The sequence below is a fragment of the Lissotriton vulgaris genome, chromosome 6 (genome assembly GCF_964263255.1).
Source record: "Lissotriton vulgaris chromosome 6, aLisVul1.2, whole genome shotgun sequence".
Taxonomy (NCBI): domain Eukaryota; kingdom Metazoa; phylum Chordata; class Amphibia; order Caudata; family Salamandridae; genus Lissotriton; species Lissotriton vulgaris.
The window spans coordinates 1,293,426,668-1,293,451,719 of NC_141694.1; the positions used below are offsets into that span (position 1 = coordinate 1,293,426,668).

At 44.2% G+C, this 25,052-nt stretch overlaps 1 protein-coding gene across 1 annotated transcript in view; it reads left to right on the forward strand.

Annotated features, from left to right (window-relative positions):
- The window catches only part of ENPP3 (ectonucleotide pyrophosphatase/phosphodiesterase 3), a 716,664-nt gene that overhangs the window by 318,051 nt on the left and 373,561 nt on the right, over positions 1-25,052 (forward strand). Inside the window, exons 7-9 of the mRNA XM_086927431.1 lie at positions 17,512-17,609; positions 19,484-19,563; positions 22,835-22,954. Of these exons, the coding sequence (XP_086783557.1) occupies positions 17,512-17,609; positions 19,484-19,563; positions 22,835-22,954 (298 nt within the window). The remainder of the gene's footprint in view (positions 1-17,511; positions 17,610-19,483; positions 19,564-22,834; positions 22,955-25,052) is intronic.

The window sequence follows — 25,052 nt, forward strand, 5'->3', positions numbered from 1 at the left end:
ATGGAGCGGGCGCACAGGGTCCCGGCCAGGCCGCCTGCCCCGGGCCAGCCACCCCGTCCTGTGGTGATCAAACTGTTGCATTATAAAGACAGAGACTGGTTGTTGCAAAGGGCCAGAGAAGCAGGCCCCTTTCAGGTGGACAATAACAATGTGACAATGTTCCCAGACTTCACGTTTGAAACACAGAAACTACGGGCTTCCTTCTTGTCGATCAAATGGGAGCTGCGTGTGGAGGGCATAAAGTATTCACTTCTCTTCCCGGCAAAGCTCAGAGTTGTGGTGGACGACAAAACACTCTTCTTCCCCACATCGGCGGATGCCTGGGCGTGGTGGGATACTTACAAGGCTGGAACGGACGGAGCTCGAATCAGAGCTGAGGAGGAACAGCGGAGACAACCGACCAGAAAATCACAACGCCTTCGGAAGCGCCGACAAAGGACTGGGAAGCCAACGGCGTCGCAAACGGAGGAGGAGAGGAAGGCGGCACTTCAAGCAGTGGTGGACTTGTCAGGAACAATGCGCAGCCAGTCATGTAAGGGCTCAGAATCTGAGGGACAGGCCACAGGCTCGGAAACGGACCTTTCAGAACTTGGTAGGGCTAGGGGGCCGGTTGTGACGCCACAAACGTCGGAGGAAATCATAGAAGCTTGAGAGGAAAGACTCTGAAGGGCTGTATTATACATTGGACCAGAGGGGACCGTGCCCATTGATGCAATAGACTGTGATGCAGAAGTACGGAAACTCGTGAGTGATTATGGGGGGATTGTGGGGCGAGGAGACGGGAGTGTACTAGTCACCCTCGGAGTCAGGCTGTGCCCTGTTGGCCCCTAAGGTCACCGCAGTGGAGACTGCGGAATATAGGGATAGCGATTGGCTTAGTTGACCCTTTTGGTAAAGTTTGGATGGGAGCTACTTTGGTAAAGGTGGGTCCTGTTCTAGGGGGGAGGTTGCCAAGAGTAGTTGGGGGGGCTTGAGGCGAGGGAGGTGGGGTTTGGGGAATAGTTGCTTGGGAGGGGAGGGGGGATCAGGGGAAAGCCGCCATAAGCGCTTGGAAGACGACTGTTGATACTATGAACGGGTATGCAAGGGACAATGGCTAGCGCTGGAACATTGAAATGTGTGACCTGGAAAGTGCGGGCCTGCATACTATGGCGAGAAGGCACAAGATACATGCTTATCTAGTTCGCAGAGGAGTTCAAATTGCGCTATTGCAGGAGACACACTTGACAAAGCAAGAGGGCATAGCGCTGCAGAGACGGTGGCGAGGACAACTGTTTAACACTACATACTCTGCATTCGCAAGGGGAGCACTGATATGGGTCCGGGCGGGGGTTCCCTTCCAAGTGACTAAAGAGTTGATAGACCCAGAGGGCGGATTTGTGGCCGTAGACGGGAAAGTTAGAGGTTGGGACATAACACTATGCAGCGTGTACGCGCCCAATATAGATCAGTCTGCCTTTTTGACGAAGCTATCAGGCAAGCTGGCGAGCTACTTAACAGGTCCAATAATTATGGGTGGGGATTTTAATTCCGTAGCAGACACCACATTAGACAGGTCTCACCCACCACTGAGTGCATCACCAGTGCATAGAATAGCGAAGCGCAGGCTACAGTGGCAGGGGAGATGGATACTGGTGGACGCTTGTAGGGAACTACACCCTACAGTGAGGGATTACTCATTTCACTCTAGTCTACACGACCTGCACGTCTGGCTGAATGTGTTTCTGTGCTCCTCGCTCGTACTACCTGCTGTGGCAAACGCGGAGTATTTGACCCGCACACTGTCTGACCACAACCCCCTATTACTGTCACTAAACTGGATGACCGAGATCTCGCGAGTCCCGACCTGGCAACTGCAGCCAGATACCTTGGACGACTTACTGTTCAGGGAAGACTTAGGCGAGAGGCTCACTCAATATTTTGAGGAAAACAGCGGCTCCACGACCTCCAGGGCAATGGAATGGGATGCCTTCAAGGTCGTCGTCCGAGGTCATTGTATAGGGGCATATGCGGGAGCCCGCAAAACACTTTTAGATGACCTCGATAGGGCCGAAAAAGAGTTGCGGAAAGTCGAATTGGAGCGCCCTTACCACCCGAGCTCCAAGAAGTAGTTAGCAAGGCCAAGGAGGCAGTGGCGGTGGAAATGGAACGGTTACGAAGTTTTGATCATAAGGTCTACCTGACTAGGGCGCATGCAGAGGGTGATAAGGCGGGAACGATGCTTGCTTGGCTGGCTAACCCAACTAGGCGCAGCCACCCGATCTTGGCCATTGAGGAGGACGGAGGAAACACCTGCAATACCCAAACAGAGATCTTAGACAGGTTCCGAGTGTATTACAAAAGGCTGTATGAGAGCGGGTCAGAAGGCCAAGAGTCTGAAATTGACGCTTTTCTGGAGGGACTGCAATTGCCGCGGCTAGAACAAGAACAGGCGGATGATCTGGGTAGAAACATCACACTGGGGGAAATAGGGAGTGCAGTGAAACAGATGGCTCGGAACAAAACTCCGGGATTGGATGGCTTGCCCATAGAGTTTTACAGTAGATACCTGGGGTTCCTAGCTCCGCGACTACAAGCGGTATATAATGAAGCAAAATCGAGAGGGAGGCTGCCTCAGTCCATGTGTGAAGCTCTAATGATCCCGTTGCTGAAGCCGGGGAGGGAGAGTAGTAAACTCTCCTCCTATCGTCCGCTGTCCATGTTGACAACGGACTATAAAATCCTGAGCAAAATACTGGCCAACAGGCTGTTGGGCCATATGACGGAGCTGATCCACAGGGACCAATCAGGATTCATTCCCACGCGGAACACCACCAACAATATACGCCGGCTGATACGGCTACTGGAAGACCCGCTGTCGGAAACGAGCATGCCCTTGGTGTTCTCAATTGACATCGAGAAGGCGTTTGACAGCTTGGAGTGGAGATATCTTTACAGGGTAATGGAGTGTTTCAGCCTGGGAGATAACTATATTGGTTGGACCAAAGTGTTGTACACGGCGGCCAAGGCGCGGGTCCGGATAGGCTCCCTGATTTCGAGTCAATATCACGTGGGCCATGGAACTAGGCAGGGATGCTCGCTGTCTCCTTTGCTGTTTGCACTGGCGATGGAGCCTTTTGCAGTGGAAGCCCAGGCGGGGCGCTATCACAAGGGCTTAGTTCACAGGGGAACACCGCAGGCTATCTCATTATACGCGGATGACCTTTTATTATTCTTGGAAAACGCTGATGAGGAACTGGAGGGAGCAAAACGGCTTCTTGAACTTTTTAGAAGGCTATCGGGCTTAAAGGTTAACTGGTCCAAATCCTGTTTATTTCCGCTACGAAGGGGGGAGGAGCGACCTGCTAATCTCCAGATACTCAAATGGGAATCTAGTTGTTTACAATACCTGGGAGTGTATATATACCACTCTGCGGCAGATATGTTAGAGGGCAATGTGGGCCATTGTATCAGTGCACTGAAGGGAAGCATGACGTTTTGGGCCACTCTTCCGCTCTCGGTGACAGGCCGAATCTCCTTACTGAAGATGATAGCACTACAGCGGCTCCTTTACTACTTTCGCACATTGCCGGTGTGGATACCGAGCTCTATCTTCCGACAATTGAGATCAATGGTGATAGCCTTTCTATGGGGAACAGGAAGACGCAGGATAGCGCTCGACACGTTGCTTCGACCCAAAGATGAGGGGGGCATGGCAGTGCCAGATTTTGAGTATTACTACCTGGCGGCTCAGTTGCAGGCCTTCACACAAGAGGTAGCGAAGGTGTATCGAGGCCCGGAACCAGAAAGAGACGGGGGCACCCCACGGCATGTGCTTGCTTACATCACCCTGCAGCAGAGGCTCCTCGTCAGAGACCTTTCCCTGGAGGAGCAGACGTTTCGGCTGTGTTGGAATCGGGCGCGGCGGAGAGCAGGGGTATGCCGAATGTACGCACCGGAGATACCGCTGGGTATGGTGACAGCACTCCCTCACGGTGGAGACTCATCGCGACTGCAAGGGTGGGAAGATGCGGGGCTGCAGATGTTAGGTGATCTATATGAGGACGGGGTATTACTCCAGTTCCAGACCCTGCAGGAACGCTTTGATCTGCAGAGAGGGGACTATCTGATGCATGCTGCTGTGACTAGAGCCATGCAGGCGCACTGGGGGAAGGGGTTGCAGGAACCCGCTACATCCATGGCCTGCCAGTACACAATGATGGCAGCTGGCACCTATAAGGCAGTGACCTGCCTTTATTCTCGAATGCTACGAGAAACGTTAAAACCACTCATAGCACTGAAGGCCAAATGGGAACTGGATCTCCAGATGGAGATTCCTGACACCACCTGGGCGCAACTACTAAGGCGAGCGAGAAATGCACGATTTCAATTGATACATTTCTACATCCTCCATAGGGCATACCTCACCCCGGGGGAGCTGGGGAAATACTTTGGTGTGAAAAACGCAGCTTGCCCCAGATGTAATACTGCAGAGGCGGATTTGGGGCATATGCTGTGGGAATGTCCGCAACTGCGAGATTACTGGCGGGAGATTGGAGAGGCACTGAATAACGCTACGGACTGGGAGCTGCACTATACTAAAGCGGTAGGAGTACTGCACTGGTTTCCACAAACACCCAAGAATAGGATAACTAGTAAGTTTATAGACATGGGACTGATACTAGCCAAACGTGAAATCACTAGAAACTGGAAATCTAGAAAGGGACCCACATAAAAACGGTGGTATAATGAATGTCTTAGATGGGCGGCGAACGAAAGCACACTGAGGTATCAACTAGCCCAACGCACTGCAGACGAAAGGGCGCTCGAAAGGGCGATAGCATGGGAGGCACTAGTGCAGGCGCTCCAAGATGGCATGGGGGAGGAGGAGGGGGGGCACACTGACTCAGAAACGGAAGATCCCACTAGCACACCAGGTACACACTCTGAGCGAATAGTTCATTCTTCCTAGCAATGACCAAAACGTACGCTACTTGATAATCCAGGCGCAGGCGCAGGCATTGGGAGAAGGGTGGAGGGGGGGGGGGAGTTGGGGTACTGGGGCAGGTGAGAAGTTAGGGGGAGGGGGACGGGTGAAAATATAAAAGCAGACCACAGACATATTGGCATAAAGAATACAAGAATTCGGGGGCTACTACGAAGAGTGTACAATGGACTGACGCCACCCGACCTTCGGGTTGTGGGCTTATTGGCTATGTAAACGATTCGCCCGAGCAAATTCTTAATACTGTTGCTGCTATTGTGAAGTGTCCATAACTGTATGATATATGTAAGATTTGGTTCTGCAATAAAAACGATGTTAAAAAAAAAATACGCTGTAGGATTCTTCCTAGGATCAGGCAAATGAGTCTTAAGGCCTAGAACCTCACTCCTCTTCCATGGAATGTAAACCCATTGTTCCTGAAAACGGGCTGCTACAGCCAGCCTAGTAACATTACTGTGCTGATCCGTTATCTTAGGTATTTCTGGGTGATATATGGGATGGACATCCCGCATCGGAAACTGAGTTATCTGAGTAGGGCTCCTCTCATGTGGTCTACCCCTGTAGGCAACTATAGTTGTAACATTCCCAAATACCTGGCCTAGCTCCAACTCTGTAGCATACACACAATCTCTATTATAAAAGAAAATTTGAGGTGCTTCAGTCGCAATGTGTGTTTGCCAAAGGCTAATCAGCGTGGCAGACATATGCTTAAGGGCATTTTGCTGTATAAAGGGCTCAAAATCTTGCATGACTTCCCAAACTTCCTCCACACTATTATTTGTTTCTCTTCATCCCCTACCCCAGATCGCACTAATGGGCCTATTTGCTCCTTGAATTTCATCCAGTCTCTATCCTTAAATCCATGTACTGGTGTCTCAGCATTCAAAGACATCAGAGGTTGGAAAACCATGGAAGGAGAAACAACAGTAGTGACAGGTACAATCGTTGCTGGCACTTGCACCGGAGGAGGAAGAATGGAGGATACAGGAGTGGAAACAGTAAATATGCTGAGGGTCATAGTTGCCAAAGATGGCGAGGACACAGAAGGAGCGGGAGTTTCTGTAGCCAAAGCCGTTAAAACAAAAGCCGTAGATATGGGAACAGCTGAAGCAGACGTAACAGGCTGCTGTGACTGTAAGGAAACAGCAGGATATATCCTCTGTGGGGCATAAGGGGGCGGTTGTCGAGTATCTAGCAACTCCTCTACCAAGGTATCATCTTCTTCTTTGGTCAAATAAGATTTATCAATATGCAACCAAAATCTCCTATCTTCACATTCAATTCCAGACTCTTGTTTTTCTTTATCATAAGCTTTCTGTGTCAATGTTTGCATTTTCCTTTTGCGTACATCCCTCTCCATCTTTAATTGCCTCTGTCTAGTCTCCTTCTGCCAAGTTCTCAGGGAGTCAAACATAGACTGTCTACATCTTTTCTTAAATAATTGCTCCTGTAAAAAACTACTTTTTTGTTCATCCAAAGTGCCTGTCTACGGCCACTGCAACTCGGCATTGTCCCTCGTATATTTGTGCCATAACAGGGTCAAGACCATGCTTCACATACATATCAAAATTAGGGCTGCCTTTAAGAGGTGCCGGCTGAGCTTCTTCCAAACGAGCATCTGCAGAACAACAATGACAACATGAATACAAGATTTTACTAAGACGAGGGATTTTAAATGGAAAACAAGTTTGTTCTTTTTACCAGGAAAAGTAGTTGCAAATACTTTTATCAAAAAAATTCCTCAGACTGTAACAAACTAAAATCACAATGGTACCATATCCATAAAGAACCAAAACAAACTCACCTAATATGAGTAGCACAAGCGCACCAGTTCTCCACTTGCGATTCTCGAGACCAAACTGTCAGATTCAAGAGTTTTGCTGTTCAGGACTCCAGTCGGAATTACTACTGGGCGAGGCGCTATCCGGCAGGACAGAAGGGGCAGGGGTGAGTAACAGAAACTCTTTGTGCAGGGATCCCTGAACCGTCAGTCCGACCCGTCGATGTCCTCGGCCTCCCCCTGTCTGCAGAAAGGGGATGGATCAATCACCTAAAGGAGTCCCTGTTCAGATGCCAACTGAAGAAATTGGCCCATTTAGGGTCAACCAAGTCACTAATGATCACCTCTCAGCCTTCCATACCAAATTAAGAGTCGTCAGACAGTAGAGAATACAAACAAATAATTATTTATTCATATACACTCAGAGCAGAGCCCAGTCTGCCCAGTCACTAGGAGTGCTGCAGAGAGACTGACATAGACAAGCAAAAAGATACATTATGTACATCTCGCAACTGGGCTGAAACACACCCACAGTGGAATTTTCCAAGCCGATGCAGCTGGACAGTACAATACAAAAAATAAGTTTTGATTCTCATATCTTGCACCACCTAATACAACCCAAGGTCGTTTCACCCTGCACCCGCTACTAGACAAGTGGGTGAGGACCTCTATCTAGTGAGAAAGGTATGCACTAATATGAAAATCTAATTTATTAGTGAACCAAAACCTAACATTGCACAAACGAAACGTGGCGGAGGCTTTTTCTCAGAAACAGCAAAGAATTAGTTTTGATCATGATTCAAAATGATGCCTGAATAGAAAATTGTGCAGTGAAGGCTAACTTGCATAGGACAATGCGCAAACATGAACATTTCAATTCTAACAGAGTGGTATTTAGGTGGTGTGGGTGTGTGTTAGAGTGGTGATGTTAGTGCAGCAGCATTATGAAACCTCATGATAATGTGGGGAGCTAGTGAGGTAGAATGGAGTAATCCAGTGGTGTAGTGGGTTTTGATCCCTGTTCTGGTGGTTGAGAGTGTGGTGATGCGGGAAAGCAATGTGGTGTCAAATTGGTTCTTTGGTGGGGTAGGTGTTGGTAGAGTAGTAGTGTGAAGATATTGTGCTGTGCTATGTGAGAATGAGATGTGGGGGATTTGTGCAGTGCTGGGGAGAAATGCAGTGTTACAGCATGCCATGGTGTTATCATAATCTGGTGGTAATGTGGAGGTAAGGATGCTGATGCACTGGTGTGTAGTCATGGGGCAGTAACATGTGGGAGATGGACAGCACTTAGAAGTTTGCTCATTTCTACAGCTGGTGTCATTCTTCTTGGGATGGGGTGTTGTGCTGAAGAGTAAGATATTAGTGGTGGTAGTTCAATGGTCCAAAGTAGAATAGATGTTTGAGGCGGTAATGTGGCGCTGATTTTTCACTAGTATATTGCTGTTACGTGAAATAATAGTATCAAGGTGATATTATGGTTGGGAGTGGTAGTCTAGTAGTAGTGAAGGCTGAGCCCTGTTGAGGCTTGGTAGCATGATGCTCTGTGTGTGGTAATTATATGTCTCTATTCTATGAGATAGCAGTACAGTGGTGGTAGGGTAATCCTGTTCAGTATGGACTTTGTTGTTTTGTTAGAATAACATGGAGTGGTCACAACATTGTAATCAGTCCCAGTGCCTGAGTGCAACATGACTACCATACGAGACAGGGATGTCTTCTGTTTTGGGGGTGCACATATTGTGCAAAATCCAGAAAATACGGATACAGTAGACCAATAAAAAGTGTAATATACTTGACTCAGCTGCTGAGTACAAAGAATACAAGACATTTTGGCCAGATAAAATATGGGAGTACAATAGACATCTGAGCATTGTTATAATTTCAGTAAAATGACTGGTGTATCAGAAATGACTGTGCATACTCTTTGACATTGCAAACAGTGATATCACAGCAGTTACCCTGTTGAAATTACTACAAGTGCTGGCTTTGATCATTTGTTTCTGTAAAACAAAAAATAATGCAGTGTACCTGGCATGGTTTGGTGGCCCAGCTGGCATTGGATTTTTACCAAAATTATCCAGTTGTGTCAGTGATAACAATTTTAGCAAAAATTGTTCAACCACTCACAACATAGTATGTTTTTCATCACCAGGGCAGCAGTGGCTGGAGAATTGACAGACGGTCCACCAGGTTAAAATTAGCAATCTTTCGCATTGCAAAATTCCTAAAGAGATAAGCAGTAAATAGATGGAACCATACTATAAAGCAAGATCTAACAATTGATTCTACGAAGGAACATTTGGGATTATTTAGAAATATGACGTATGGGCTGCTGTCCGCTGGGAGGCAGAGGTCATAATTTACGTCCCTCGCAGATTACAGCTTGCCATATATAGCGATGGCCACCTGCCAGGCACAGATCTCAATGCCTACAGAGGAGCTGTCACTAATGCAACTCCTCTGAAGGCACTGAAAGTTTACTGAGCAGTCACTATGTTTTTGAGGCAGTTTAGCAAACTCTTTTCTTTTTCAAAAACAAAATAAACTCCCAAAGTGAAGTTTGTTTTTGAGAAACAAAAAACTAATGACATTGACACTCTGGGAGTTTTTATCCAGGCTGTTAATTTATATTTTTTATGATTGGGATTGCCAGGGTTTCCCTGGTAGTCCAGAACATTCACCTTAAACAGGGCAGACAGTACGAAGCATTAGGTTCTTACACTGATAGCCTGACATCTATTGGGCTGTTGGTGTAATGCTTCTGCCTGGAAGAGTCTGCAGGGGATCTGCTGGCAGGAACATGATGGTTAGCTTGACACTAAATGCAGCAGGCAGACAGTCAATTTGGTGGACATGGTATTCCACCATGTTTGTGGTGAAATACATTGTCTGCCAGCTCTAAATAACCCCCATTGTCATGACAGAGACTTGAACTGAAGGCCTGATTCACAGAGGAAAGCTTACATGTTTGTGTAAGTTTACTATTTTTCAGTAATCGCAAAACTGCAATTTAAGAGTAACTTTAGACTCCACATTTGGGGGCTTATTATGATTGCGGTTTTCCCGCATCCTCCGGGCCGGCGGAAGCCACCGCTGGCCCGGAGGATGCGGGAAAACCGCTGCGGAGCCGCCACAGACCCACCGCCAAATTAGGATGGCTGGTGGGTCTGGTATTCTGTCCGCAGCTTTTCCGCCGCAGTCGCCTTCCGACCGCGGCGGAAAAGCACTAACATGTCTGGCGGTGTCTATCAGACACCGCCAGGCATATTAGGATGTCTGCACCTCTATGCTTTTCCACGGCGGCTTTTCTGCCATGGAAAAGCATACGGACCTTCACTTCGGGGGCCCGTTGCGGGCCCCCTGGGTGAAGGGGTGGTGGGGGGTGCACATGGGGGGTACCTATGGTACCCCCCTGCATTTGCGTGCACAAAGCAGCAGGCACCGCGCGGTGCCTGCTGCTTTGTGCACGCAAATGCTGTGCATGCATTTTTAACATTGCGGCAGGTGCAGCTTGAAGCTGCACCCGCCGCAATGTTAAAGATAGAGGATGTGACCGCCTGGTGTCGCGGACGGACTCAAGTCCGTCCGCGATCCTAATGACCCCCTTGGGGCGAAGAACTCCATAAAGAAAAAGATAGGAAAGCCCTGAGTGTGAAGGATTCCCTATGCAATGCAGTCTTGAAGCTTAGTGGGGCAATTCCTGCTGGTGGTAGTGCCTGTTGAACATACTCTGTGATGAAATAACATGTGAAAGATGTAGACAATATGAGCATTACCAACTCCTGATGGTGCCTCCCTTTCAGAACCTCATAGGCAAACGATCATAAAGGACTCATGCCAGCATTAGTCAAGTGGTCGGAGGGTCAAATGGAGGATTACACATGACTAACCTTCAATAGATGCTAGATTGAGGATCAACTTCTTTGATCTGTTTTTTTTTGGTGCTCTTTGTTCTCTGCACTTTTCTGTTTGTTCTGGTCTATTACATAGGTATTTAAGGAGGGTAGCTATTCAGTTTGATTAGGTCAATTCAGAATGAATTCCTAAGTTTAACTTCACTGGCTGCTGGTAAAACAGCAGCTGTCTCATTGGAATGCTTTTATTACCACAAAGTCTAATGGCCAGATTTACAAACCTTTTCTACTAGGTTTGTATCACAAAAGTGACGTAAACCTGTGCAGATGTTTTTCTTGGATATGCTTTCTAGAGTAAAACTTGTTTTGCACTGGAAGCTGCCCAAATGTAACGCAAGCGAGCTCACAGCACAGTTTCTCATGACTCTGCATCAAGTGAAAATTCCATGGGTGATACACATTCTCCTGCAACCACCCATGGTTTTTAGCGCAAACCCTTTCCACTAGATAGGGTTTTGCACTAAGAATGAACAAGAATAGTATGCAGATACCATACCTACTCCAAATATGCAAAGGGGGTTTCTATTATGATACGCAGGGGTCTCCCCTGGCACTCTGCTCAGGCACACATTGATCCCGAGGGCAGGTATGTAATCCTCCACGGCTCGCTACTGGCCCAGCCCGAGACGATCGCCGCTATCTATTGTCCCAACTCAAATGATCCAGACTTCATCAATCATATTTGGCACCTCATCTCCGCTTGTGGCCTGCGGCCTGCGGCATGCACAGCCTCTGCCTTCCCGGAGACTGCTGGGAAAGTTCTGAGGCCGTCAGCGCTGGAGACTGCTCGGAAAAGGATCCCCCCCCCCCCCCCACCTTCGTGCTGTGGCGGCCACCACTGATTTTGAACATCCCAAAATTTACCATCGGCAGTTTAACTCCTGGACCCTTGATCCTGAAATCAGCTTAGCAGAGTAAATAAATAGTGACTGGGACCACTTAATAACTAAGGCCTAGATGTAGGTAATAGCAATTTACCGAATGGTAAATACCGAATTTTACAGATTCGGTATTCACTATTCGGTAATTGCTATGTAGGTAGAATATTCGGTAAAAATACTGAATCTGTAAGATTCGGTAATTACCGATTCTGTAATTACAGAATCGGTATTTGCCATTGATTCCTATGGGCCTTGAAGCCCATAGGAATCAATGGCAAATACCGATTCTGTAATTACAGAATCAGTAAAATTACCGATTTTGCAAGGGTGACAGGGTGTCACTTTGACACCCTGTTGCACCCCTGTTTCTGGCTTGTGTGCCATGTGACACACAGACATGCCCTTGGGGCATGTCTGTGTGCCACATGGCACAGGTGTACATGTACAGATGTGCATGTACACTGGAATTCGTTATTTACCATGGAATAGTATTCCATGGTAAATAACGATTCGGTAAGGGCCTGTGGCACTGATTACAGTGCCACCTACATCTTGATTTACAGAATCAATAAATTTACCGATTCAGTATTTTACCGATTCTGTATATTTACCGAATCGGTAAATATACCGATTCTGTAAATAAAATGCCCCCTACATCTCAAAAGCAAAATACTGGTCGGAAACGGCCGAAATCGGCCGTTTCCGACCGGTATTAAGGCTCCTACATCTGGCCCCAAGTTCTAGATCAATTAAAAGTTAAAGGGCCAGATGTAGGTAAGTAACATTTACCGAATCTTAATTACCGAAAATTACCGAATTTTACCGATTCGGTAATTAAGATTCGGTAAATGTGAGGGGTTGGTATGTAGGGAATCCAGATGTTCCCTTTTACCGAATCGGTAAAATTCGGTATTTACCGATTCGGTAAATACCGACCGGTAATGCCCCATTCATTCCTATGGGCTTTGAAGCCCATAGGAATGAATGGGGCATTACCGGTCGGTATTTACCGAATCGGTAAATACCGATTCTGACAAGGGTGCAGGGGGTGTCACTTTGACACCCTCTAGCACCCCCAAAAAAGCTTTGGGGGCCATGTGGCAGGCATACCTGCCCTAAGGGCAGGTCTGCCTGTCATATGGCGCAGGTGTGCATGCACACATGTGCATGCACACCAGAATCGGTATTTTACCATCAAATAATATTTGATGGTAAAATACCGATTCTGTAATGCTTGTGGGACTCAGAAGAGTCCCACCTACATATCAATTTTACCGAATCGGAAAAAATACCGATTCGGTATTTTACAGAATCGGTAAATTTACCGATCGGTAAATTTACCGATTCTGTAAAATACAGGGCCCTACATCTCAAATTGCATTTACCGGTCGGTAACGGCCGAATTCGGCCGTTACCGACCGGTAAATGCCTACCTACATCTGGCCCAAAGAGTATTATTCCAAAAATCTCAAAATAGGCCTTACAGAGATATGCAAAATATATGCCATGAAGGCTCAGTTGCAGATGACATAGTCAGAAATCAGAATTATTCCAAGGCCCAATCAGCAACAAAAATCATAAGCAAGACGAACAACAGCCCTATGGAAAAAAGGAAACTTGCAGCTCAGCCCCAAAACCAGCATTTTTATACACATTTTAAAAATAGGTATAACAAAAATTGCAAATTCAACATGACATAACGAGCGATAACATAGTTTGAGTGAATCAGAATGGAGTTCTTCAAAAAAGTAACTATAACATTACCCATTTCTAATGTGGAGTAAATCTTCCATTAGCTTCCAGAGCAATAGAAAAGTCCGGAGATGTACAAAGACAATATGAAACATTTTCATACAACGAGTCATATATCAGTGTGCTAGCAAGCTTGCATCAGATCTTCCAGCAGAAGTTCCCTTTCAGGATGCTACATTGGGAACATGAAGAATGTTTCACTCAAAATACATGCTCTCTAGCGAAAATAAGTAGCCAAATTGCATCACAGTGTTCTGTTCTCCGCGAAAACTGTGAGGAGGGAGAGCACATAGAGGAACATTGATTGAGGAACGTAATGAGCAGGAGCATGATGAGCAGAACACCAAAAACAGCCTCCATTGCAATAAATAGTGTGAATGCAGAAATCTGGCAACCTAAACCGCATTATTAAACACACTTCTAAACCACCAGATAAAATAGTTTCAAGTACAACATTATTAATTCATCGGCTACGACTATATTCATTTTACAAAATCATTGGTATTCAAAATTATCTGTCACCTAAAATTGCACATTTTATTAAACGCTTTAACAACATCCTAGATGAATCTGCTGTGTGCACCATACTATTCTCCTGGTTCACTCCAGAAATTCTTTAGAGATATCATTGTTACCTCACACCAATCCATCTGCAAGGGAATATTGTAAGCCACATACTCTCAGACCCCATGTGTCACACCATGTCACATACACAGTGCAAGAGCTTATATAACAGGCATAGAAAAGGTTTTACAATGTTCTGGATGTATCCTTATCTTAAAGGCCATTGATTGCATACAGCTTGCCACCAGTAACCACACAGACGTCCCATCATCTACTGCAACCATAAAGGGCACATAGTGTTCACCATATATTTTGATTGTGACAAACAACTTCACTAGATTTTTCGCCCTGGGTTCCAGGTAGGATATTGTTATCCTTGATATCAGTTGAGCCTTGTCACAAGGGTTAAAATCCAAGTACAGGATATGTGTAGTCCTGGATTCATTTTCATACAGTCACAAATGATGCCCAACATCCAAACACTATTTCAACAACTCATGGCTTCACACCTCTCCCCACAGGTAAGAGCATCTGAGGAATGAAGGCATGGTTGATGATGCACCACCACACCCTTCCACCAAAGAACAAAGAAACTATAGCATGCTACATGTATGTGCCACTGAATGAGCCATTTAGGTACTCAAAGAAATACCTGTGTGTGCGTGCCTAGCACATTTTGTTTACCTTTTTGTAATTCAGTGTTTGTTGCGGTTCCTTTCTGGCAGGATATAGTTATGTTTGTGTATTCATGCGCATATATGAGTTGATGTTGATTGACATGCAGCTTGGCCATGCTTTCTGAGGGTTATCCTATGCCTCTCAAGTTGCTGGAATTTCGCATATTTGAGATGCATGCACATGTACTACACACACATGTTTGGGATCAGTTAGGCCCAGGGAGCCTGTCTGCCATCTTGTCAGTGTGGTGGAGACCCAGCTCTACCATCCTGGTGGTGAGCTGCCAGCCACCGATCTCAAACCATGCCTGTGGCATTTCTGTTGGTGAAAGCGCTCTTGGTGACACATCAAAACTGAAATGGCCGACAGCCACCATTTTCATGTCGCACGGTTTGGATACTATTTGTTCCTGAAACAAACCCCTATATTCATAATATAATGCTAGTTTTCCTGGTTGAACATGTGTCTTTTCCCTGCAGGGACAGTTTTTTAAAAAAAAGACTTACTACCACAAAGAACGTTACATCTTCTATTTCAGATAACAAAACGTTTCTGTTCTAACATTTGTGCACACATTTTTGACAGGAACTATATTATTTCAGACAGAAACAGCAAAAGAGAATTATGCCTTCACTCTTAAGAACCACTTACACTATTTTGAGATCCGGATTTCTGACACACTTCTACTTTTTGTTTAGAAAATCTAAATAATATACATTTTCTATCTAAGAGACTGGTGAGAGTTCCATCTCAGTGTCAACTTTAAGGTTAATATGTAATCTCCTAAGGCCAGTGAAACAGTCCCAATCCACACCCTCCTTGTGCTCAGCCTGGCGCGCAGGGCCCTGCTACCAGTTCATTTTATCAGTACTAAACTCCCCTCCTTGACCCCTTGGTTTCTGGGCCTGCATGCTTCTAAGATAGACTTGTTATTACTCTCTTGTCAGTTGGAGCAGGAGGACTCTTGATCCAAATTAAGTACAGAGTAGAGGTCCTTAAAATGCAGGAATGGATTATTGGTTGATAAGCTGTCCATAAGACGAGTAAGCCGAAACAAATGGGATATTTTGCCTTTGGTATTCCACCTTATGAATCAAATCAAATGGCACTTGTAAAGTGCACGGCTACTCTATAAAGTGTCCTGGCACTACAGGCTCATTGACCACTGATATTAGAGATAGGAGCCAAATTAAAAGGTACAGTTAAGTAACCAAATGTTTCGGCTGTATTTTAAAGAACCAACATGTTTAGTAGCACGAAGGTGCAAGGAAATAGCATTCTAGCCTACGGCAGCAGCGCAAAGAGGTGCCTCCTCATCTCTTCCTCTTTGTCTTAGGCACCACCACAAGCTATGCATCAGCAGAATGTAAAGTTCAAGAAGACTGATAGTGAGAGAGTTTCTTAGTTAAATGATTGGGGCCATGGTCATAGAAAGCTCTATGGGCTAACACAAGCCCCTTGAACTTTACTCTCTCCCGAATGGGCAACCAGTCAACTCCTTGAGATGGGCCCGGACAGAGATGTTCCTCAGAATGTTAAGCAAGAGTCAGGCTGCAGCATTCAGCACCAATTGAAGTCTCTTTAGTTGGTGCACAGCGAGACCCCAGTATAATGCATTAATACAGTCCAGCTGAGATGTTATGAGGGCATGGACAACCATTTTCAAACAAGGAGCTGGGAGCAGGAACAAAAACTTCCCCAGGAACTGAAGGAGGCCAAAAAAAGTCCCAACTACACTCTCCACCTGAGGTTTAAAGGACAGGTTATCATCAAACTTCATTCCGAGATTCAGAACCACTTCGGGCAGAGTTAGAGGAGATGGAGAAGAACTAGGCCATGCTTCACCACCCCAGAAAGGCGGGGGATCTAAAAACCAGCACTTCAGTCTTGCTAGTATTGCACTGGAAATTACTCCAGTGCATCTACTGCACCACCGCTGATAGACATGCTTCAAATCTATTTTGGGCGAAAGAGATGTTCCAGACTTCAGAATATTTAGAGGCAGGACTTTAGTTCCTACTGTGTATGTGTGCTGTATAGTTCTGTGCACATGTAAAGTGGGAGAAAAAGATAAGATAAATAAAAGCATTTCTCTTTCTTATCTGCTTTCAAGTGGCATACATTTTTTGGTGAAAAACCATGTCTACTATTGTATGTAGATAGGGTTTTGCGTTACAACCCATGAGTGCTTACACTGAAACACCCTTGTAATGCACTCTTGATGCACAGTAACACAAAACACGCTGGTTTTTATTACTTTTTCTTACAAAGAAACACAAATACAAATGTGCGTTGCTCTGTAAATCCTGAAAAGGATGATCCATTGGGTCTGCATTAGAAAAGTATCGCAAAATATATGCAAAAGCTTTGTAAATCTGGCCCTGAATATGTAAATAGCTCTTAATAAAAGGGCCACTGGAAAGGCAAGTAGGCTTTTCCTGCAAGGCTGACCATTCAGCCACGTAGGTACAGACAGCAATCCCAAGTATCTGTAGGTCTGTCACAGCCAATGTAGTTGCTTAAACTTAACAAAGTAGATCAAAGGTCACCCCTTATCGATGCCATGCAATGGATCATCCTATAGGCAGACATCGTTGATTTCTTCTGCATGGACCAGACTGAAAAATAGCCATTCCCTGATCATCAATGTTGGTGCTTTTGTAAATTTAATGATTTACAGAAAAGTAACCAAGGGAAGATACACTCAAAAATGTGTTTAAAAAACACATAATGAGTGACTCCCATTAGATCTTGTATATCTCCCTGCCTAATGTCATTGATTGCTTGCTGTGTGGAATCAGTATTAATAGCATCAGACACATATATTTTGTCAAGCCCTGTCCAAACCAATAACATATGATTGTTCATATAAGGACAGTGTCTACAAAACTGAAGATCGTATTTCGTTTGAATAAACTGGAATAAAAAATATCTTTTACCTTTATTTAATTTCAGCTTTACTCTCCCACCGGTTATTCTGTTCTCGCTGGATGGTTTCAGAGCAGAGTACCTACAGACATGGAGCTCACTGATGCCAAATATTGAAAAACTGAGTAAGTAACCAGGAAGCTTTAGGCATTATTAATTGGATGTTAGGAGTTCTATTGAGGACAGTGGAGTGTCTTAGGGCCAATAATGGACGGTATAGGCCTTCTTCTCCAACATTCTGCTTCTTGTCTTTCAGTTTTCCCCCTTTTAATTTAAAACATTCTACGTTCAGTGAGTGAACTGTTCTAAATAGTATTATAGCCCTTCTTCCTTGGGATGTACTGGTTGTTGAATGCTCTCTCCCGCATTGATCGAGGTCTTTAACAACCAGTATGACCCTTGGCGCTGGGCTATAATATGTGCATTTTATATGTATGACTTAATAATTTTACTGAGAACTCCAAGACGTTACCTAAGATGAAGTGTTCCTCTAAAAGATGGAATATTACCAATAGCTGTAAACTAAATGAGTCCTGCCTTGTACTGATAAGATTTTCTGTGTATCGCATGCACTGTTGCACTTGATTGTCATACCTGTTTGTGAGACATAACTATTGTGATACCGAAGTTGAAAATAATGAATATGGTATGTACAACAAACATTTTTAATAAACATATTTAAATACTAATATATTTTCAGTGTGCCAACAGTGATTGCAAATTGTGCATTAACTTTTGCAAAGGGAAAGGAATTTTGCGAACTAGCCTTGGTAATAATAGTTCTGTTCATAAAATTCCGATTCGTAGGGAGTCGCATTTCGACCTATCTCATTAATATGCTTGAGGCCGGTCACAAATTGCGACCCACTATGATTGACTAGAGTCACTGTCATGGTGGCCTGATGGAGTCAGCCAACCAGCATGTTTGTGAAGCCTTTTAAATAAAGCAATTTTTCTTTTAACCCTTTCCCTGCTGCCGTCGGCCAATGGCCGACGGCAGCACTACCTCCCAGTGCTGCCGTCGACCATTGGCCGACGGCGCCCCACCCGCGCACGAAAACGCCCGCACCGCGGCGGAATTACCGCCGCGGTTAACGGGTTAAACGCAGTCCGTTTTTTCAAAAAGAAACATGGGATACACATAAAAAAATAAAAGTTAAAGAAACCTTTTTTTGGAGTAGACAGTAGTCCATTGAACCACTGCCTACTCCTAAAAAACGTTTTTGTCAACATTCTCAAATTTGAAAAGGTTTCCTAGGACCCCTTTGCATTGCAATTGACTTACCATCAATTTTGAATTAGTGGTAAAAATGTATGTTTTGCGATTGAATTCAATCGCAAAGTAATAAAACATGCCTTAGGGAATCGACATTTGGAAAGCATTTCCTAACATATTCCTTCCAAATAGAAATTTCTTAATGTTTATTTAACCCATTTAACAATTCGAAATACCTTTTCCGAATCGTTAATTGGGTTTAGAAAATCACAAAGAGTGTTTTAGCTGTCGCACACCCTCAGATTGACTGAATCTGGAGGTTTGCAACTGTTAAAACACTTTGCACATCAGGCCCATGATGTCTTGTCTTGCACAATTTTTTAATCAAAGCCTCTTAAGTTTGTCGCTTATGGTGTTATTTAGAATCTGGACATAGTGGTAAAAATGGTGCAAATTATGTATATTTTACTAAAAACACCAGTTTAAATCTGAGCCAGATTGCATTCGCTGGCAGTGCTGTACCTGCTGTTGGGGTGTATCTGGTGGCAACTGCGAGTGCATGATGGGAAATATTTAGGAATACTGAGCACAAGACACACACAACTTCTGTTTGTGGACATTATTCCCCATTTTGCATAAAACTATAAATCGCTTCAAACACTTCATTTGAGTTAGAGGCGTTTTTATGCTTATTTTTGTTCAGCCCTCTGTGTGAGTACCACGGTGGAGAGATTCAATATCACCTGCATTGTTCACAAGCATAATGTTTCTTTTATGTTACAGAAACGTGTGGAACACATTCAAAGTACATGAGAGCCGCATATCCAACAAAAACCTTCCCAAACCACTATACCATTGTCACGGTAAGTGCCTCCCCTTCTTCATTTAAGAGAACCTTCCTCATCTCCAAAGAAATACAAATTCTCTAGTCCAGCTCAAAATACCTGTGGCAGCTGTGCACTGTGCCCTGTGCCCATATTGGCCATATGCCTCAATTCAGGAAGGACCTCAAGACCTGGCTCTTAGACTGAACTGCAGACCCCCCTTCGCACACGCCTTGAGACACTAACGGGTGATTAGTCAAGCTTTACTAAAACCCTGATTGATTGATATTAATATCTGGAATGAAATCCTCCGAAATGTTTGGTAACACCACTCTGGCTTAATTTTAAGCTGTGATTTGTCCACCTCCCAGGGTTGGAGAGCCACCAATAATTGGCCAAGGATTGGCATGGCTTTGAAACTCTTCAGTTGGTTTGGCACTGGACTCTTCTACTTTCAGATGGTCGACCTGTATCGACCGATTAGTGCTAGCTTTCTTATTTGTAAGATGTTACGTACAATCTAGGGGGCATATTTACTGGAAACTGTGGAGCGCTGTGTTAGGCCAAAACTGGTAACACTGTGTTCCGTCAGTCTCAAAACACTGGGATGCACCGTATTTACAAGAATGTGGTACACCCCTGTGTTTCCGCTAGCTCTGATGCTAAAAAAGCTGATGGAGCCAGCGCAGACACCCTTGTGCCATGTTGCTAGGATGCCTGCGCTGCAGGAGGAATTCTTTATGTGTAGGAAGGGACACATTTGTGCACATAAACAATCTTAGCAGGTGATTTTCTGTTTCTATGTGTGCTGCAGAATGCAACACACATGGAAAGAGCAAATTAGAAGGAGAAATTAAACATTTCTCCTCCTATCGCCTGCTTAAGACCAGGTATTCTCGGGTGATATTTTTGCGCTGATATAAACCGTGACATTTCTAGTGACACAGCAGTTAACGTAAATAGGCTTACCACCTAATAAGTGCAAGAAAAGATTTAAGATCTGTTTTTAATGGAATTTGGTTCTATTGCCTATTCTACTTTTTAATCTTTCGACACATTTTTCTTAAATCTTTTCTTACACTTATTCGGTGTTAAGCCTATTTACGTTAACTGCTGTGTCACATGAAATGTCACTGTTTATATTAACGTGTACATTATTATTATTTTTTGTAGAAAGTCTATCAAGTGGTCGTTCCCGCTCCTGAAACTAATTTGTCCTGATGATGACCCTTAAAGAAATTTTGGGTTGAAACGCCGTCGATTCTTTGTACATGGCACAAATCAGAGATCACATTATTTGTCTATTGTGTATTGTGTATATTGTGATTTGTTTACTATTCTCTACCACTGTTTTTTGATTTTATATGTTTATGTCTTTTGAATGTAGTAATTGTGAGTGTAATTGTTTGAGCGCCCTTGTTTTCATTTGATTATATTAAATATTTTTTGAGCCCTGATCTATGTAAGGTTTTTTGTGACATTGTGACACTCATAGGATTGTTTCCTTTTAATTTCTTTTCTTTTAACTTTTCGGTGGTTTTGTTTTTCCCTTTTGATTATGTTGCTCAAGAACCATTGTTTGGAGTATATTGGTTGTTACCCCTGGTTCTTTCTCTAGGGTCGCCCTTGTGGTTAGTTACCTTGTAAATAAGGCAAAGGACTTAACACCACTAGAACGTGGAAAAAATTACGTTCTGGTGGCATTAACACCTTGTAAATATGCTCCTAGGGTAAAGAAAATTATAATACACACCTATTAAACTTAAACAATTCTAGCCTTATTGCCTCCTTAGTTTTATTTTTCATTGTTCTGATCTTAAAGAGTGAGTTATTTGAAAGAAATAGGGGGTACATTGTTTCACCATTGCGGCTGTGTCGTCCTCCGAAGACGTTTAAGTGAAAGCAGACACTAATTATTTTTGACAGATACCATACCACACCATCCTTTTGATCAGACGCTTCTCCCCAAGATAGAAACTGTGTTTTGACTACCATGTGCGATAGGTTACATGATAAGTTCAAAATGAGAACACATTATAATATTTTGATTGGCACCTGCCGCAAATGCAACAGCTATGAAATATAAAAAAAGCGCAGTGGAGCATCTAAAGCAGTTATTTTTGTAGATTACCTACACATATAACATCAAGCAAATATTTACATTGGTGTGCGTCAATCAGATTTGAACTGTTGATGTCATTGAGTCAATGAAGGACCAGACCTTAGACAAGATGATTCCCAATTTGCTCTCAAATAGGGTCACAAACTCAACGAAACAGTATTCTGAGCAGAAGCGGCTAGTCGATAACATGCACCATCCATTTCTATCTCCTCATTAAATAAAAGAATAATCAAACTATCCACTTTGAGGGAAGTGGAGCACAGAGTCAGAGAAAATAGACAACATGGCTGCTACAAATATGTCTCGAAACCACAGTGCTATAGAGTCCGGGTGTTCAATCGCAGGAAACACCAAGGCAAGGCATCCACACTCCTCTCCTCCATCTTAAAATCTTTGACACAGCTCTAGTGTTTCTACATGAGTTGGCAAAATGTATAGGTTGCCTTGTACAAAAATGCATCAAAATGTACTGATAAAAGTTGACAAAAGTCTGCCACATTTCTTATTAAATTTCCAGAAGGCATCCAACGGTATTTTTAGTTCTCAGAGTTCAGCTACTTTTCACTAGTGGGGGTTTTAGACCTTTTGCTAGCCCTTGGTTGTGCTGTAAATAGTGAATGAGAGATAATCGTTGACAAGGCTGAACCAGGGCCGGACTAACTAACGGGCAGTTTGGAATGCTGCCGAGCTTCTGGCTTATTTTACTGCAGTGGGGGCTGATTTCGTTCATGGAGACCTGCGTGTGCTTGGAAATAATGAAAGCAAAACTAATTTCGTTTAGTACACACAGGTCCCCATCAACCAAATCAACCCCCAGCTCAGCAGCATTCCAAACTGCCCGATAGCCAGTCCGGCCCTGGGCTGAACTACTTTTTTCAGTGGAAAATGCTTACTCCAGGAGCACCGGAAAGCAAATGCCATAACAATACACAGGATGCTACGGGTCCTGCCGTCTTAACGCATGGGCACGCCGGACAGTTGCCTGGGGGGCCCCACGAGCATAGGGGCCCCATGCAGACCAGAATTTAACACTAATTTTCCGTTAAACATTTTTATTCCTGTGACTCGTTGTCTAGGCAGGGCCCAGTGCACTGCTTTGCCCAGGGTCTTTGATGCTGTTAATACGGTGCTGGGTTCCTTATCTCTTAACTTAACCTATAAGTAATGCTGTGTATTGTGTGTTTTCAGGGATTGTTTCCAGAGTCTAATGGCATCATCGACAACAGCATGTATGACGTCACACTGGACAAGTCATTTTCTCTTTCTGGGGATGAAAAATTCAACGAGACCTGGTGGAGGGGTCAACCGGTATGTTTCGGTTATCGATTATTTACATATAATAGGGTACTTGCCGAAGACACTCGGTCAAAGGAATCACTGCCAGATGCTGATCTGCTTACTGCGAGAAAACGATATGATCTAAAACAGCCCGTTGTAAGTGAGCTACATTAACACAATACTTAGTGCCAATCTAAATTGTAGAGGAGATCAAACCGGGGTCTACAGACCAGGGGAAAATAGTTTCATAAAAGCAGGCCTGCTTCAGGGAATCAGCGTCCTCTTTTCAGACTTAGCATGCTTGCTGCACACAAAGCAAAGTGGGGAAAGATTTTAAATTTGTCTAGGCATGGTATTTTGTACAGGAAGAGTACCCTTCCTTTACAGGGTTTTCTGTAGGCCTTGCTTCCTTTAGTCATCATGGATTCTCACAGGGGCGGCTCTAGGCTCATGGCGGCCATGGGCAGGGAGTGTAGGTAGGGTGCCCCGGAAGAGGGGTCCGGGTGGGCCGGAGCGCGGAAGCCAGTGAAGAGGGGTGAGTCAGGGTGTTAGGAAGTGGAAGCCGCCAAATCCCTTCCAGGGGCCGCCACGCAAATATGTATCCATCCTCAGAGGATTATGATATTAAGGATATATAATGCCATGGTGGCCCCTGGGGTTTGGTGGCCCTGTGCAGGTGCACAGCTTGCACGTGCCTAAGGCCACCCCTGATTCTCATATCAACACTGAACGCAGACCACTCCCCCCTTTTTTCACAGCCTTTGACTCTCTTGCATCTGTGAAAGACCCTGATTGCCAGGAAAATTATTTCAATGTGTTCATAAGATGTCACGACATATTATCATTGGGTTTGTAAATCCAGCATTGTTCTCGTTCTAAAAGTATGGATTTGGAGTTGGTGTTCTTAGCTGTAATATTAGGTTTATCCATGATAATCCAGAAGAGATTATTCTCAGAGTGGTTTGCCTCTAAATAGTGGTCTGTAAGCGTGGTGACTGATATTCCTACTTGTCTCACACCGCAAGGGGAACCTGAAAGGTAAATTACTCCACCCTAAGTTATCTATGTTAAACAAACACATAAATTAAACATATGTAATGTAGGAAATAGGCTTCTAACCCATGAAAACCGCCAGCTGTTTCACTTTTGCACTACTGATTTTGGACATCTGCTGAGATGTGGGACCCCATAATGGAGATTAATGTACTGAAAACTCTATGTAGAAGTATTTTTAAGCTGTAACTGTTTTGCTCATTTAAAATAAAGACCACTAGTGTGCATCAAGGTGATGGTCTCAGCATCAGATGTAAGGGACACATGCACACATGTGTATTCACACGTGAACGCTGAATGAAAATAATTTTTGCCTGACTCTGCCTGTCATCTGCACACAGGCAGCACTGTCACCGATGAGACCCTGATTTAATTGACTGTAGCATGCGAAGGCTGTATAATTCAATTGGGACGATTTATTTTTGTCTAAAGTGTAAATCTGTAGTGTTTCAAATGTTTTGCACTTTGAATATATTGAATTCGTCTCATCCAATCTGAAGCTTCCTTCAGGAAATCCCAAACAACCTTGATTTCTGGAGCCCCTGACTCTCTATGCTTCCCGCTCATTTAATCATTTAGGCCCACATGCATCATTACATCCGTTTGCAATTCCTAATTTGCGAAAATTAAGGAATCGCAATTTAGAAATGTCAATGCATGAAAAGATCACATTTATTTCTGCGATTCTGTATTTTTCCTTAATTGCGATTCACAATTTGCGAATCGCAATTAAGGAAAACCCTTCCCATTGATTCCTATGGGCCAAAAGGCCCATAGGAATGAATGGGAAGGCATTCACATTTTGCAAATTTCAAAATGCGATTCGCAAAATGTGAATGCAATTTCAAGGGTGCAGGGGGGGTCCAAAGAACCCCTCCGTGCACCCCTGAAATGTAACTTTGATTGCAATTTACACATGATTTGCAATTTACACACACATATGCCCCAAGGGCATGTGTGTGTGTAAATTAAAACTTTCAAAAATGCAATTTGTCATATTTTAAAGTTTTCGGTAAATTAGCATGAAGTTCAACTTCATGCTAATTTACCACTTCCAAATTGCGAATTCGCAAAT